At 46.3% G+C, this 18,336-nt stretch overlaps 1 protein-coding gene across 1 annotated transcript in view; it reads left to right on the top strand.

Moving 5' to 3' along the window:
* Nucleotides 1-18,336, top strand: part of LOC139384895 (transmembrane protein 266-like) — a 102,302-nt gene that overhangs the window by 11,504 nt on the left and 72,462 nt on the right. Inside the window, exon 3 of the mRNA XM_071129795.1 lies at nucleotides 2,108-2,329. Within this exon, the coding sequence (XP_070985896.1) occupies nucleotides 2,108-2,329 (222 nt within the window). The remainder of the gene's footprint in view (nucleotides 1-2,107; nucleotides 2,330-18,336) is intronic.

Raw genomic sequence — 18,336 nt, forward strand, 5'->3', positions numbered from 1 at the left:
ACTACTCAGGTCACTGTGTGTGTTTCAATCAGATATCATTGATGCACCAACTCGCCAATAGCCAAGTTGGTGTTTTTCTACAGCACTTCAATGGACTTTATTTCCCTGTCTTGTTTGTTTCAAAGTAACACATGAGCACCATCATCTCATAGTTTTGATTCTCAGACTTTGATATAGGATCTGGATCTCCAGCAACACACAACATTGTGTTTAAGGATATGGTTGAGCAGGCGGTTGGGTTGTAGGTTCTGGAGGTAAATGGTTGAGCAGGCGGTTGGGTTGTAGGACCTGGAGGTAAATGGTTGAGCAGGCGGTTGGGTTGTAGGACCTGGAGGTAAATGGTTGAGCAGGCGGTTGGGTTGTAGTTTCTGGAGGTAAATGGTTGAGCAGGCGGTTGGGTTGTAGGTTCTGGAGGTAAATGGTTGAGCAGGCGGTTGGGTTGTAGGTTCTGGAGGTAAATGGTTGAGCAGGCGGTTGGGTTGTAGTTTCTGGAGGTAAATGGTTGAGCAGGCGGTTGGGTTGTAGGACCTGGAGGTAAATGGTTGAGCAGGCGGTTGGGTTGTAGGTTCTGGAGGTAAATGGTTGAGCAGGCGGTTGGGTTGTAGGTTCTGGAGGTAAATGGTTGAGCAGGCGGTTGGGTTGCAGGTTCTGGAGGTAAATGGTTGAGCAGGCGGTTGGGTTGTAGGACCTGGAGGTAAATGGTTTAGCAGGCGGTTGGGTTGTAGGTTCTGGAGGTAAATGGTTTAGCAGGCGGTTGGGTTGTAGGACCTGGAGGTAAATGGTTGAGCAGGCGGTTGGGTTGTAGGACCTGGAGGTAAATGGTTGAGCAGGCGGTTGGGTTGTAGGACCTGGAGGTAAATGGTTGAGCAGGCGGTTGGGTTGTAGGTTCTGGAGGTAAATGGTTGAGCAGGCGGTTGGGTTGTAGGTTCTGGAGGTAAATGGTTGAGCAGGCGGTTGGGTTGTAGGTTCTGGAGGTAAATGGTTGAGCAGGCGGTTGGGTTGTAGGTTCTGGAGGTAAATGGTTGAGCAGGCGGTTGGGTTGTAGGTTCTGGAGGTAAATGGTTTAGCAGGCGGTTGGGTTGTAGGACCTGGAGGTAAATGGTTGAGCAGGCGGTTGGGTTGTAGGACCTGGAGGTAAATGGTTGAGCAGGCGGTTGGGTTGTAGGTTCTGGAGGTAAATGGTTGAGCAGGCGGTTGGGTTGTAGGTTCTGGAGGTAAATGGTTGAGCAGGCGGTTGGGTTGTAGGACCTGGAGGTAAATGGTTGAGCAGGCGGTTGGGTTGTAGGTTCTGGAGGTAAATGGTTGAGCAGGTGGTTGGGTTGTAGGTTCTGGAGGTAAATGGTTGAGCAGGCGGTTGGGTTGTAGGACGTGGAGGTAAATGGTTGAGCAGGCGGTTGGGTTGTAGGACCTGGAGGTAAATGGTTGAGCAGGCGGTTGGGTTGTAGGTTCTGGAGGTAAATGGTTTAGCAGGCGGTTGGGTTGTAGGACCTGGAGGTAAATGGTTGAGCAGGCGGTTGGGTTGTAGGTTCTGGAGGTAAATGGTTGAGCAGGCGGTTGGGTTGTAGGACCTGGAGGTAAATGGTTGAGCAGGCGGTTGGGTTGTAGGACCTGGAGGTAAATGGTTGAGCAGGCGGTTGGGTTGTAGGTTCTGGAGGTAAATGGTTGAGCAGGCGGTTGGGTTGTAGGACCTGGAGGTAAATGGTTGAGCAGGCGGTTGGGTTGTAGGTTCTGGAGGTAAATGGTTGAGCAGGCGGTTGGGTTGTAGGACCTGGAGGTAAATGGTTGAGCAGGCGGTTGGGTTGTAGGACCTGGAGGTAAATGGTTGAGCAGGCGGTTGGGTTGTAGGTTCTGGAGGTAAATGGTTGAGCAGGCGGTTGGGTTGTAGGTTCTGGAGGTAAATGGTTGAGCAGGCGGTTGGGTTGTAGGTTCTGGAGGTAAATGGTTGAGCAGGCGGTTGGGTTGTAGGTTCTGGAGGTAAATGGTTGAGCAGGCGGTTGGGTTGTAGGACCTGGAGGTAAAGGGTGAAGCCAGAGCCAGTGGAGTTAGAAGGTGAAGAGGCTTGAGCTCAGTGGGCTAACACAGTCGTCTTCTCTCCCTGTGTGTTTAGTGACGTGGTGGAGCAGCAGGCTGGAGGCCTATCAGACCTGGAGATCATCTCCCAGCCAGACCCAGTGGAGGAGCATGGTGTGCAGGAGATGGACCCTTCCTGCATGGCTCCTGTCCAGCTGGTCAGCTTCGGCTACAGGGACCTTCCTCTGGCCCACCTGGACCTCTCCCTGGCCGGATCACAGCTCCTCTCTAACCTGGATGAGGACGACAACAGGGAAGGGTGAGGCAATACAACTGTATTCATCCATTGATTGATTACACCAATAGGTCCGAACCTCAATAGGGAAGGGTAAGATGCTGTGGCTTTATTTACAGACTTCAGCCATTACACAAACAGGTCCAAACCTCGCACGCATCTACAACGGTTCATAAGGGTTTGCAAAGATCTTGGGACCTGGCAGACTTTTCTATTAATGACTTTCCACACCTTGGAAATGATATATTCCCAGTTATCCTCAGAAACGACCTGCTTCTGGTTTGAGAATGTGAGACGAAATGATGTAATTGAATATGGTGTCATGTATAATTATGCAGTACATCAAGCATTTAACAGAGTGAAGGCTGGGAAGGAGGGCAGGAACACACCGCCATGTACCATGTCAGTTATGCTAATGGTACATTGGCCAACACAGAGGGAGAAGTATGGATGATGTTCAATCTCATGATACATTGGTCCTGTTTAACTCACAGCCAGTACTGTAGCTACAACACAGGGGATGTCTGTCAGTGATAAACAGATTCATAATTGCTATTTGGTCTACATATATTTCCTATGAAGGTCTAAACACATCCCCTGAATGTACTGTGCTCCTCCAAGACCTATATGGCAACATCCATAGTTTACCTTACTTGTGACACTGCCAGTTCCATTTTCTACCCTTAACCAGAATTGTAAGGTTGATGTGTGATGGATGAGGTCCCAGGCTATTTTAGCTTCCCTGCACGTCTGTTACTGTATGGTCTTAACAGATTGTCTCTTTCATTATACAGTAAAAACACAGTCCCTGTATTGCCGTATTTTAATGGCATCCTGTCCAGTAATAGTGACTCAGACTTGGTTCTTCCTGTGAGTCCAGATAAACAACACCATATGCTTTAGCTTTACGATCCAGCATCCCAAACAGACACACACCTTCCCTTCCAAGCACTCCGTTTGACACCAGATCAGGTCTCACTCCACTAGGCTCAGTGTTCGCCAGCTATCAGCCGTGCCCCTTAAACAGATGGATCCTACAGACACACAGTCAACAGTGGGCAGTGCAATGCTGACACTAACACATTACTGTTGTTGTCTCATCATGATGCTGTGAGCTCACAGGCTACATCTCTCGTTTGCCCCATTTTCATGTCAAAAGTGCAACACACAGTAGCTAGCTACTCCCTGTCCCTGCTGCACAACAGAGAATGCCATGCCTATGTCACACTGTTTTTGTAGTTCTGCTTGTTGTGAAATCTGCTGGCTGTGTATGGGCCCAAACACAGGAATTGTCCATCATTGGTTTGAAGGTGATTTGACCTGTATGTTACCACAGCAGTACTACTTCAACTACATTACTGTCAGGATCACTATTTCATATCCAAGTCATTAGTGCAAAATTGCTGCTTGTAAAAATCATGTCAGTGGGAGTAGTAAAAGTTATCATGCGCTACATTACATTTAATGAAATCCCATTTCCCATATAGAGCCATTATTGCATGGAACTCACCTCCATCTCATATTGCTCACATAAACAGCAAACCTGGTTTTAAAAAACAGATAAAGCAACACCTCACGGCACAACTCCTCTCCCCTATTTGACCTAGATAGTTTGTATGTATGTATTGATATGTAGGCTACGTGTGCCTTTTATGTATGTAGTTCTGTCCTTGAGCTGTTCTTGTGTATTAATGTTCTGTATTATGTCATGTTTCATGTTTTGTGTGGACCCCAGGAAGACGGGGATCCTAGTAAAAAACAACAACATTTAAATCCACGAGGCACAAACTTGTTCTATCTGGAGTACACCTTAAATGGAACACCAATCATCATTATCAGGCCTGCGTTTGGTCCCTCCTCCCCTGGGTCACTCCATTAGGATTCAGCATCAGAGGTGGCACTGGCTCCATAGTAAAGGACTCAAGGGTGAATCCCTGTTAAAGAAGGCTATTAGCCAGGTGATGGGAAGGTGTCAGTCAAACCTGTGTCCTCTAGGCCTGGGGGCACCATGGGTCAATTTCAATTGTATTTCCTTGATTCCTTGTGTCCTCTCACCTCTTTCGCAAAACTCATTGGAGGAGAAGGTCCGAGGTGAGGAACCTGCACTTGAGATTCACCCAATATTATTCTGTGGGTTTCAGCAGTGTTAGCTCCTGAATGCTTACGCACGTGCTTCTGTCTGCTTATTACCGTATCGATCAGCCCTCCTTGGACAACAGCAGCAAACCTCATTCCTCTTAGTGACCTTTAGTAACACCATTTAACTACTGACAGCCATAATATTGTATCATGTTTACAATTTGATTTTGTGGTCTATGATGGTCACTCTCTAGCCTTTGAGTGTCTCTAGCCTTTGAGTTTAGGAAGAACCCTTTTGGTTCCAGGAAGAACCCTTTTGGTTCCAGGAAGAACCCTTTTGGTTCCAGGAAGAACCCTTTTGGTTCCAGGTTGAGCCCTTTTGGTTCAGGATTGACTGCTGTGGGAACAAGACAACATTCTAAAGAGAGAGAACGCCACCTTTATAGGTGGGAAATGGGAGGGAAATGTTCCTGCTTTATTGCCGTAGCTGCTGAATGATGAAGTGAAGTTGGGAGGCATCAATAGCAGCAGTACAGGGAGGAGGTGGAAATCCACCAGGCCCATCAAATTGATAATGTATCTCAGAGAGGAATGTGTCCTGGGGTCCTCTGATTCTCTACAGACAAGTGGATTGCCTTCCCTGTCTGCATTAGGTGGCTCATCTGCTCTTAGAGAGGGAGGGTGTAGGGAGAGAGGGGTGTAGGGAGGGAGGGAGAAGAGGAGAGAAGAGAGAGAGAGAGAACACTGTAACACTGAATACTGTAACACGTACGGGAGCGTGTACTCTGAAATGAGAATCTCACAACAACATAATGTAGGTATTTCATCAAGAAAAGGATGGTTCATTGAATGAGAGACAGTGGACAGTCATACTGAGTAGAACCCCTCTGATTTCAGTCAGCATGTATCATTCTCTGTATGATAACTGTTCTACATTTAGCAAAGGAAACGTTTATTGTAAATGTGAACATCTCATCTCCAAGAGGTCAACCATGTCTCTTATAACTTTACTCTGTGAATAATGTGCAGGGCTTGATCGGGTACCAAACTTGACTTTGCTATGGTGTTCATTGCTGACTTCATGGGTACAGTGACCGTATGCAGCTAGTGTTTGATCCACAGAGTCTGTATTTTATCACTGTGCTGCAGCAAGAGGCTGGGTGTAGTTCAGTAGCAACATCTAGTGGGGCTGAAGTGGTGGAGATTAATCAAGAGAAAGGCTCTCGTGTCAACCTGCTGTGTGTGTGTGTGTGTGTGTGTGTGTGTGTGTGTGTGTGTGTGTGTGTGTGTGTGTGTGTGTGTGTGTGTGTGTGTGCCAATGGGCCTGGTCAAAGTACTGCACTACATAGAGACTTAGGGTGCCTAAGTAGTGACTTAGTCCTCCCTACTCTACAGTCCTCCCTACTCTACAGTCCTCCCTACTCTACAGTTCTACCTACTCTACAGTCCTCCCTACTCTACAGTCCTCCCTACTCTACAGTTCTCCCTACTCTACAGTCCTCCCTACTCTACAGTTCTCCCTACTCTATAGTCCCCCCTACTCTACAGCCCCCCTACTCCACAGCCCAACCTACTCCACTGCCCCCCCCCCCCCCCCCCACGCCACAGCCCCCCTACTCCACTGCCCCCCTACTCCACAGCCCCCCTACTCCACTGCCCCCCTACTCCACAGCCCCCCCTACTCCTCTGCCCCTACTCCACTCCACATGCAGATTCAGACTACAGGCAATTCACACACACACACCCACGCACGCACGCATGCATGCACACACACATGTGCGCACACACACACCACAGACAGCGAGAAATCGAGGGCAGGCACACAAGCTCTCTGGCTGCAGTACGTAGTGATTGTTATCTAATCGTCTGTAATCATGGTTCACTTCATATTCAAGTTTATGTCTGCCTGTCACATTTCATTAGGATTAGCACAGCTCCTTCAGTGGTGCCTTCCAACATCCAGATAGGCTCTCTCTTTGTCTCTCTATCTGCAGAACATTCTCTCTCTCTCTCTCTCTCTCTCTCTCTCTCTCCCTCTCTCTCTCTCTCTCTCTCTCTCTCTCTCTCTCTCTTTTCATATATCACTGTCTATGTCTCTCCTCTCTCTGCAGAAAATCTCCTCATAACTGAATATTAGAGGGTTAAATGTTAATAAAATGCCTTGAGTTTATCCCTAGACCTTATTCCACTCCTGTCAAACTCATTCAGACAAAACATATCTCAATGGACAAAAAGCTACAGAGGAACCATGCAGGAACCTTTGGTTTGGTTTGCATGAGTCCCTGTTTCTGTGAGGAAGGATGGAAAAGGCCCACACGTGCATGCAGGAGGTTGGTTTTACTGTAACCACACTGCGCTGTTATAATGTAGCATATCTATCAGTAGGCAGGAGGCGTGGGCGACATTGGGGGAGGTGGTTGTTTTTAGCTAGCTTCAGGGGGAAGTTACAGTGTTAGCAGTTTTGGCGCACACACACACACACACACACACACACACACACACACACACACACACACACACACACACACACACACACACACACACACACACACAGGCCATGATAAGTGGAGCTCAGTTATTAATAGAGTTGAGGTCATCCATCTTCCTGTCTAACCAGGAAGTGCCTCCCGTTCAGAGGATCAAGGTGGCGTGGGACGGACTTGTGTTCAGCACTTTCATTGCACTCCCCTCTCTTCTCTCTCTCTCTCCCTCTCTCCCTCTCCCTCTCCCTCTCCCTCTCTCTCTCTCTCTCTCTCCCTCTCCCTCTCCCTCTCCCTCTCCCTCTCTGTCTCTCTCTGTCTCTCTCTGTTTCTCTCTGTCTCTCTCTGTCTCTCTCTGTTTCTCTCTGTCTCTCCCTGTCTCTCTCTGTTTCTCTCTGTTTCTCTGTTTCTCTCTGTTTCTCTCTGTTTCTCTCTCTGTCTCTCTCTGTCTCTTTCTGTCTCTCCCTGTCTCTCTCTGTTTCTCTCTCTGTTTCTCTCTCTGTCTCTCTCTGTCTATCTCTGTTTCTCTCTGTCTCTCTCTGTCTCTCTGTCTCTCTGTCTTTCTCTCTCTCTCTCTCTCTCTCTCTCTCTCTCTCTCTCTCTCTCTCTCTCTCTCTCTCTCTCTGTCTCTCTCTCTCTCCCCCTCTCTCTCTCTCTCTCTGTCTCTCTCTGTTTCTCTCTCAACAGTCAAGCTGTTTTTGTTTGTTGTTGTTTTTTTCCGTAGGTGTCTTTTGTGTGGTTGTTTTTTCCGTAGGTGTCGTTTGTGTGGTTGTTTTTTCCGTAGGTGTCGTTTGTGTGGGTGTTTTTTCCCGTAGGTGTCGTTTGTGTGGGTGTTTTTTCCGTAGGTGTCGTTTGTGTGGGTGTTTTTTCCGTAGGTGTCGTTTGTGTGGGTGTTTTTTCCGTAGGTGTCGTTTGTGTGGGTGCTTTTTCCCGTAGGTGTCATTTGTGTGGGTGTTTTTTCCCGTAGGTGTCGTTTGTGTGGGTGTTTTTGCATTTCAGCTCAACTTGGGTGGTATGTTGTCCATGCTAGAGGAGCATTGGGCAGCTTATTATGGAGTCAATCAGAATGGGTGCAAAAAACACACACACCACGACACACACAACGTTACCAGAATGATGTCATCTCCCAGATCACTGACCAGCGTGCGGTTGGACGCCAGACATGGGTGGTATCGGGAGCAGAACCATATGTCGCTGACCTCACCGCTGTGAATATGTGATCCGAGCTCAGAGAGGGACTGGGACTGGGAGCACTCTGCTGCAGGGCCAGATGGCCCATCTAAATGCAGTGTCCTGGTGGAAGGAGAGGAGGAAACATAACATCCCATAAATACATCCCTCTCTTCATGGCCACTACACCAGTCCAGGTCCAAGAGTCCAAATATTCCATATAGGAAATAATGATTTGGTTGGCCCATTTTCCCATTTTCATGTTTTAGCTGATACTGTAGTTCCTTCTAGTCCCACAACAAAGTGCATTCTATCCTGAGTGATTACTTAAAGCCATTATGGCATTGAGGACTTTGTTTTCCTCACAGATAGATAACTCTAATACAAATCAGTCACAGTGACTGGCTAGGAGTGCAGAATGTTAAAGCACTACTTTATGGCATTAAGCATTCTCTGGATGCTTAACCGGACCGGCCAATTTGGACTGATGAAATGAAAGAGCAGAGCATGTTGTCTTCAGCCACCATGGGAATCACCAGCCAGACACCTTGTTATCTCCTGGAGACATCGTTCTGTCTGCCTGCCCAAGGGAGGACTACAGACAAGTGATTCTGGGCCTGGACAGAGCTGAGGTGGAGAGTTGGGGGTGTATTCATCAAACAGCTACTCTATCTCTATCTCTCTCTAAACACATACAGTATATCACAATGCACTCCTGTGCTTCTTGTTCACCCATGACTGCGTGGCCACGCACGCACGTCCCCAACTCAATCATTAAGTTTGCAGACAACACAACAGTGGTAGGCCTGATTACCAACAATGACGAGACATGAAGGAAGTGAGGGCCCTGGCAGAGTTGTGCCAGGAAAATAACCTCTCCCTCAACGGCAACAAAATGAAGGAACTCATCGTGGATTTCAGGAGACAGCAGAGGGAGCACGACCCCATCCATATCGACGGGGCCGCAGTGGAGAAGGTGGAAAGCTTCAAGTTCCTCGGCGTACACATCACTGACAATCTGAAAAGGTCCACCCACACAGACAGTGTGGTGAAGAAGCCGCCAGCGCCTCAACAGCGCCTCTTCAACCTCAGGAGGGTGATGAAATTTGGCTTGGACCATAAAACCCTCACTAACTTTTACAGATGCACCATTGAGAGCATCCTGTCGGGCTGTATCACCGCCTGGTACGGCTACTGCACCGTCCGCAACCGCAGGGCTCTCCAGAGGGTGGTGCGGTCTGGCCAATGCATCACCGGCGGCACACTGCCTGCCCTCCAGGACATCTACAGCACCTGGTGTCACAGGAAGGCCAAAAAGATCATCAAGGACCTCAGTCCCCCAAGCCAAGGCCTTTTCACCCCTCTACTATCCCCTCTACTACCCCTCTACATCTGCTGCCCTATTTACATAGTCATGGAACACTGGTCACTTTAATAATGGAACACTGGCCACTTTAATAATGGAACACTGGTCACTTTAATAATGGAACACTGTTCACTTTAATAATGGAACACTGGTCACTTTAAATAATGGAACACTGGTCACTTTAAATAATGGAACACTGGTCACTTTAATAATGGAACACTGGTCACTTTAATAATGGAACACTGGTCACTTTAATAATGGAACACTGGTCACTTTAATAATGGAACACTGGTCACTTTAAATAATGGAACACTGGTCAATTTAAATAATGGAACACTGGTCACTTTAATAATGGAACACTGGTCACTTTAATAATGTAACACTGTTCACTTTAATAATGGAACACTGGTCACTTTAAATAATGGAACACTGGTCACTTTAAATAATGGAACACTGGTCACTTTAAATAATGGAACACTGGTCACTTTAAATAATGGAACACTGGTCACTTTAAATAATGGAACACTGGTCACTTTAATAATGGAACACTGGTCACTTTAATAATGGAACACTGGTCACTTTAATAATGGAACACTGGTCACTTTAATAATGGAACACTGGTCACTTTAATAATGGAACACTGGTCACTTTAATAATGGAACACTGGTCACTTTAATAATGGAACACTGGTCACTTTAATAATGGAACACTGGTCACTTTAATAATGGAACACTGGTCACTTTAATAATGGAACACTGGTCACTTTAATAATGGAACACTGGTCACTTTAAATAATGTTTACATACTGGTTTAACCACTTCATGTTTACTGTATTCTAGTCAAGGCCATCCTATTTAACTATTGCTGTATATACAGTGCATTCGGAAAGTATTCAGACCCCTTGACTTTTTCCACATGTTTTTACCTTACAGCCTTATTCTAAAATGTATTATATTGTTTTTTTCCCTCATCAATCTGCACAAATACCCCATAATGACAAAGCAAAAACAGTTTTTTTTAGAAATGTTTGCAAATGTACATAAAAAAAACTTAAATATGACATTTACATAAATATTCAGACCCTTTACTCAGTACTTTGTTGAATCACCTTTGCCACACCTGTATTTGGGGAGTTTCTCCCATTCTTCTCTGCAGATTGTCTCAAGCTCAGCTATTTCCAGGTCTTTCCAGAGATGTTCGATCGGGTTTAAGCCCGGGCTCTGGGTGGGCTACTCAAGGACATTCAGAGACTTGTCCCGAAGTCACTCCTGCGTTGTCTTGGCTGTGTGCTTAGGGTCGTTGTCCTGTTGGAAGGTGAACCTTCGTCCCAGTTTGAGGTCCTGAGCGCTATGGAGCAGGTTTTCATCAAGGCTCTCTCTATACTTTGCTCTGTTCATCTTTCCCTCAATCCTGACTAATCTCCCAGTCCCTGCCGCTGAAAAACATCCCCATAGCATGATGCTGCCACCACCATGGTTCACTGTAGAGATAGACCAAGGTTTCCTCCAGATGTGACACTTGGCAGCCTTGTGCAGGTCTACAATTTTATCGCTGATGTCCTTACACAGCTCTCTGGTCTTGGCCATTGTGGAGAGGTTGGAGACTGTTTGATTGAGTGTGTGGACAGGTGTCTTTTATACAGGTAACGAGTTCAAACAGGTGCAGTTAATACAGGTAATGAGTGGAGAACAGGAGGGCTTCTTAAAGAAAAACTAACAGGTCTGTGAGAGCCGGAATTCTTACTGGTTGGTAGGTGATCAAATACTTATGTCATGCAATAAAATGCAAATTAATTACTTAAAAATCATACAATGTGATTTTCTGGATTTTTGTTTCCGTCTCTCACATTTTAAGTGTACCTATGATAAAAATTACAGACCTCTACATGCTTTGTATGTAGGAAAACCTGCAAAATCGGCAGTGTATCAAATACTTGTTCTCCCCACTGTATATACAAGTACCAGTAAAATGTTTGAACACACCTAAGCATTCAAGGGTTTTTCTACATTGTAGAATACTAGTGAAGACATCAAAACTATGAAATAACACATATGGAATCATGTTGCAAGAAAAAAAGTGTTAAACATTCTTCAAAGTAGCCACCCTTGCCTTGATGACAGCTTTGCACACTCTTGGCATTCCTTCAACCAGCTTCACCTGAAATGCTTTTCTAACAGTCTTGAAGGAGTTCCCACATATGCTGAGCACTTATTGGCTGCTTTTCCTTCACTCTGCAGTCCAACTCATCCCAAACCATCTCAATTGGGTTGAGGTCAGGTGATTGTGGAAGCCAGGTCATTTGATGCAGCACTATCACTTTCCTTCTTGGTCAAATAGCCCTTACACAGCCTGGAGGTGTGTTGGGTCATTGTCCTGTTTTGAAAAACAAATGATAGTCCCACTAAGAGCAAACCCGATGGGATGGCATGTCGCTGCAGAATGATGTGGTTGCTATGCTGGTTAAGTGTGCCTTGAATTCTAAATAAATCACAGACAGTGTCACCAGCAAATCACCCTCACACCATCGAACAACCTCCTATATGCTTCACGTTGGGAACCACACATGCAGAGATAATCCGTTCATCTACTCTGCATCTCACAAAGACACGGCGGTTGGAACCAAAAATCTCAAATTTGGACTCATCAGACCAAAGGACAGATTTCCACCGGTCTAATGTCCATTGCTTGTGTTTCTTGGCCCAAGCAAGTCTTTTCATCTTATTGGTGTCCTTTAGTAGTGGTTTCTTTGCAGCAATCTGACCATGAAGGCCTGATTCACGCAGTCTCCTCTGAACAGTTGATGTTGAGATGTGTCTGTTACTTGAGCTCTGTGAAGGCTAACTCTCTAGCCCTTGCTATCTCCTTGCTTGCAAATTCGGCCTGCTAACTGCTAGCTTGTTTAGCCCGGTCCGCTAACTGCTACCGTGTTTAGCACCGTCTACTAACTGTTAGCTTGTTAGCACAGGCCTGCTAACCATCTGAATCGCCGCGTCCCAAACACTCACTGAACCCATATTTACTTTCTATCCCTTTTCGATTTTTTATTTGTTTATACCTTCCGGTAACCTGCCTCACCCAATGTGATACGGAACCGCTATTATCTTTACATTTTTAGAACACACTCAAGAACCTTCAGAAGCTAACCAGCTAACTGGCTACAAGCTATTTAGTCATTGTTAGTTTTCTAACCTGGATAACACTCGCCAGTCCAGCTTCCCTGCCCCATCCACCGCTGCCCCTTGGACACTGATCACTTGGCTACATAGCTGATGCAGGCTGGACTGTCCATTAATTCACGGTAATCCATTCTGCTTGTTTATGTTTTATCTGTCGGCCCCAGCCGCACTTAGGCTCTGTGTGTAGTTAATCCGACCCTCTCTGCCTAATCTATCGCCATTCTACCTGCTGTTGTTGTGCTAGCTGATTAGCTGTTGTTGTCTCACCTACTGTTTTAGCTAGCTCTCCCAATTCAACACCTGTGATTACTGTATGCCTTGCTGTATGTCTCTCTCAAATGTCAATATGCCTTGTATACTGTTGTGCAGGTTAGTTATCATTGTTTTAGTTTACAATGGAGCCCCTAGTTCCACTCTTTATACCCCTGATACCTCCTTTGTCCCACCCCCCACACATGCGGTGACCTCACCCATTACAACCAGCATGTCCAGAGATACAACCTCTCTCATCATCACCCAGTGCCTGGGCTTACCTCCGCTGTACCCGCACCCCACCATACCCCTGTTTGCGCATTATGCCCTGAATATATTCTACCATGCCCAGAAACCTGCTCCTCTTATTCTCTGTCCCCAACGCCCTAGGCGACCAGTTTTGATAGCCTTCAGCCGCACCCTCATACTACTCCTTCTCTGTTCCGCGGGTGATGTGGAGGTAAACCCAGGCCCTGCATGTCCCCAGGCACCCTCATTTGTTGACTTCTGTGATCGAAAAAGCCTTGGTTTCATGCATGTCAACATCAGAAGCCTCCTCCCTAAGTGTGTCTTACTCACTGCTCTAGCACACTCTGCTAACCCTGATGTCCTTGCCGTGTCTGAATCCTGGCTCAGGAAGGCCACCAAAAATTCTGAGATTTCCATACCCAACTATAACATCTTCCGTCAAGATAGAACTGCCAAAGGGGGAGGAGTTGCAGTCTACTGCAGAGATAGCCTGCAAAGTAATGTCATACTCTCCAGGTCCATACCCAAACAGTTCGAACTACTAATTTTGAAAATTACTCTCTCCAGAAATAAGTCTCTCACTGTTGCCGCCTGCTACCGACCCCCCTCAGCTCCCAGCTGTGCCCTGGACACCATTTGTGAATTGATCGCCCCCCATCTAGCTTCAGAGTTTGTTCTGTTAGGTGACCTAAACTGGGATATGCTTAACACCCCGGCAGTCCTACAATCTAAGCTAGATGCCCTCAATCTCACTCAAATCATCAAGGAACCCACCAGGTACAACCCTAACTCTGTAAACAAGGGCACCCTCATTGACGTCATCCTGACCAACTGGCCCTCCAAATACACCTCCGCTGTCTACAACCAGGATCTCAGCGATCACTGCCTCATTGCCTGTATCCGCTACGGAGCCGCAGTCAAACGACCACCCCTCATCACTGTCAAACGCTCCCTAAAACACTTCTGTGAGCAGGCCTTTCTAATCGACCTGGCCCGGGTATCCTGGAAGGACATTGACCTCATCCCGTCAGTTGAGGATGCCTGGTCTTTCTTTAAAAGTAACTTCCTCACCATTTTAGATAAGCATGCTCCGTTCAAAAAATGCAGAACTAAGAACAGATATAGCCCCTGGTTCACTCCAGACCTGACTGCCCTCGACCAGCACAAAAACATCCTGTGGCGGACTGCGCTAACATCGAATAGTCCCCGCGATATGCAACTGTTCAGGGAAGTCAGGAACCAATACACACAGTCAGTCAGGAAAGCTAAAGCCAACTTCTTCAGGCAGAAGTTTGCATCCTGTAGCTCCAACTCCAAAAAGTTCTGGGACACTGTGAAGTCCATGGAGAACAAGAGCACCTCCTCCCAGCTGCCCACTGCACTGAGACTAGGTAACATGGTCACCACCGATAAATCCATGATTATCGAAAACTTCAACAAGCATTTCTCAACGGCTGGCCATGCCTTCCGCCTGGCTACTCCAACCTCGGACAACAGCTCCCCCCCCCCCGCAGCTACTCGCCCAAGCCTCTCCAGGTTCTCCTTTACCCAAATCCAGATAGCAGATGTCCTGAAAGAGCTGCAAAACCTGGACCCGTACAAATCAGCTGGGCTGGACAATCTGGACCCTCTATTCCTGAAACTATCCGCCGCCATTGTCGCAACCCCTATTACCAGCCTGTTCAACCTCTCTTTCATATCGTCTGAGATCCCCAAGGATTGGAAAGCTGCCGCAGTCATCCCCCTCTTCAAAGGGGGCGACACCCTGGACCCAAACTGTTACAGACCTATATCCATCCTGCCCTGCCTATCTAAGGTCTTCGAAAGCCAAGTCAACAAACAGGTCACTGACCATCTTGAATCCCACCGTACCTTCTCCGCTGTGCAATCTGGTTTCCGAGCCGGTCACGGGTGTACCTCAGCCACGCTCAAGGTACTAAACGATATCATAACCGCCATCGATAAAAGACAGTACTGTGCAGCCGTCTTCATAGACCTTGCCAAGGCTTTCGACTCTGTCAATCACCGTATTCTTATCGGCAGACTCAGTAGCCTCGGTTTTTCGGATGACTGCCTTGCCTGGTTCACCAATTACTTTGCAGACAGAGTTCAGTGTGTCAAATCGGAGGGCATGCTGTCCGGTCCTCTGGCAGTCTCTATGGGGGTGCCACAGGGTTCAATTCTCGGGCCGACTCTTTTCTCTGTATATATCAATGATGTTTCTCATGCTGCGGGCGATTCCCTGATCCACCTCTACGCAGACGACACCATTCTATATACTTCCGGCCCGTCCTTGGACACTGTGCTATCTAACCTCCAAACGAGCTTCAATGCCATACAGCACTCCTTCCGTGGCCTCCAACTGCTCTTAAACGCTAGTAAAACCAAATGCATGCTTTTCAACCGTTCGCTGCCTGCACCCGCACGCCTGACCAGCATCACCACCCTGGATGGTTCCGACCTTGAATATGTGGACATCTATAAGTACCTAGGTGTCTGGCTAGACTCTAAACTCTCCTTCCAGACCCATATCCAACATCTCCAATCGAAAATCAAATCAAGAGTCGGCTTTCTATTCCGCAACAAAGCCTCCTTCACTCACGCCGCCAAACTTACCCTAGTAAAACTGACTATCCTACCGATCCTCGACTTCGGCGACGTCATCTACAAAATTGCTTCCAACACTCTACTCAGCAAACTGGATGCAGTTTATCACAGTGCCATCCGTTTTGTCACCAAAGCACCTTATACCACCCACCACTGCAACTTGTATGCTCTAGTCGGCTGGCCCTCGCTACATATTCGTCGCCAGACCCACTGGCTCCAGGTCATCTACAAGTCCATGCTAGGTAAAGCTCCGCCTTATCTCAGTTCACTGGTTACGATGGCAACACCCATCCGTAGCACGCGCTCCAGCAGGTGTATCTCACTGATCATCCCTAAAGCCAACACCTCATTTGGCCGCCTTTCGTTCCAGTTCTCTGCTGCCTGTGACTGGAACGAATTGCAAAAATCGCTGAAGTTGGAGACTTTTATCTCCCTCACCAACTTCAAACATCTGCTATCCGAGCAGCTAACCGATCGCTGCAGCTGTACATAGTCTATTGGTAAATAGCCCACCCATTTTCACCTACCTCATCCCCATACTGTTTTTATTTATTTATTTTTATTTTTCTGCTCTTTTGCACACCAATCTCTACCTGTACATAACCATCTGATCATTTATCACTCCAGTGTTAATCTGCATAATTGTAATTATTTGCCTACCTTCTCATGCCTTTTGCACACAATGTATATATAGACTCCCCTTTTTTCTACTGTGTTATTGACTTGTTAATTGTTTACTCCATGTGTAACTCTGTGTTGTCTGTTCACACTGCTATGCCTTATCTTGGCCAGGTCGCAGTTGCAAATGAGAACTTGTTCTCAACTAGCCTACCTGGTTAAATAAAGGTGAAATAAAAAAAAAAAAATAAAAAAAAGCATTTATTTGGGCTGCAATTTCTGAGGCTGGTCTTCCTTTCCTGTGGCGGTCCTCATGAGAGCCAGTTTCATTCATCATGCCCCCTCCCGTCACCCCCTCTTTACACCACTGCTACTCTCTGTTGTGATCTATACATAGTCACTTTAATAACTCTACCTACAGGTACATACTACCTCAAATAACCGGTGCCCCCCGCACATTGACTCTGTATCGGTACCCCCTGTATATAGTCTCGCTATTGTTATTTCACTGCTGCTCTTTAATTACTTGTTACTTTTATCTCTTATTCTTATCTGTATTTTTTGAAACTGCATTTTTGGTTAGGGGCTCGTAAGTAAGCATTTCACTGTAAGGTTTACTTACACCTGTTGTATTCGGCCCATGTGACTAATAAAATTTTATTTGATCTTGATTTGATCATATCGTTGATGGTTTTTGCAACTGCACTTAAAGAAACTTTCAAAGTTCTTGAAATGTTCCGGATTGGCTGACCTTCATGTCTTGAAATAATGATGGGCTGTTGTTTCTCTTTGCTTATTTGAGCAGTTCATAATATGGACTTGGTCTTTGACTAAACAGGGCTATCTTCTGTATACCAACCCTACCTTGTCACAACACAACTGATTGACTCAAACACATTAAGAAGGAAAGAAATTCCACAAATTAACTTTTAACAAGGCACACCTGTTAATTGAAATGCATTCCAGGTGTCTACCTCGTGAAGCTGGTTGAGAGAATGCTAAGAGTGTGCAAAGGGTGGCTACTTTGAATAATCTCAAATATAACATATATTTGGACTTGTTTAACACTGATTTGGTTACTACATGATTCCATATGTGTTTTTTCATAGTTTTGATGTCTTCACTATTATTCTACAATGTAGACAATAGTTCAAATAAACAAAAACCCTTGAATGAGTAGGTATGTTAAAACTTTTGACTGGTACTGGATATACTCGTCCTAATACTTCTATATTTCTTAATTCCATTATTTTACTTTTAGATTTGTGTGTATTGTTGTAAATTGTTAGATATTACTGCACTGTTGGAGCTAGGAACACAAGCATTTCAATACGCTCCAATAACATCTGCTGCTAAATATGTGTATGTGACCAATACAATTTAGACCTGTTGTGACATATAACTTCACATTCAATGTCAACAAAACAAAGGAGATGATTGTGGACTTCAGGAAACAGCAGAGGGAGCACCCCCCTATCCACATCGATGGGACAGTTGGGGTGAAGGTGGAAAGTTTTAAGTTCCTCGTTGTACACATAACGGACAAACTGAATTGGTCCAGCCACACAGACAGCATCGTGAAGAAGGCGCAGCAGCGCCTCTTCAACCTCAGGAGGCTGAAGAAATTTGGCTTGTCACCAAAAGCACTCACAAACCTTTACAGATGCACAATTGAGAGCATCCTGTCGGGCTGTATCACCGCCTGGTACGGCAACTGCTCCGCCCACAATCGTAAGGCTCTCCAGAGGGTAGTGAGGTCTGCACAACGCATCACCGGGGGCAAACTACCTGCCCTCCAGGACACCTACACCACCCGATGTCACAGGAAGGCCATAACGATCATCAAGGACAACAACCACCTGAGCCACTGCCTGTTCACCACGCTATCATCCAGAAGGTGAGGTCAGTGCAGGTGCATCAAAGCTGGGACCGAGAGACTGAAAAACAGCTTCTATCTCAAGGCCATCAGACTGTTAAACAGCAATCACTAACATTGAGTGGCTGCTGCCAACATACTGACTCAAATCTCTAGCC

This window comes from Oncorhynchus clarkii, chromosome 26 (assembly GCF_045791955.1).
Source record: "Oncorhynchus clarkii lewisi isolate Uvic-CL-2024 chromosome 26, UVic_Ocla_1.0, whole genome shotgun sequence".
Lineage (NCBI taxonomy): Eukaryota > Metazoa > Chordata > Actinopteri > Salmoniformes > Salmonidae > Oncorhynchus > Oncorhynchus clarkii.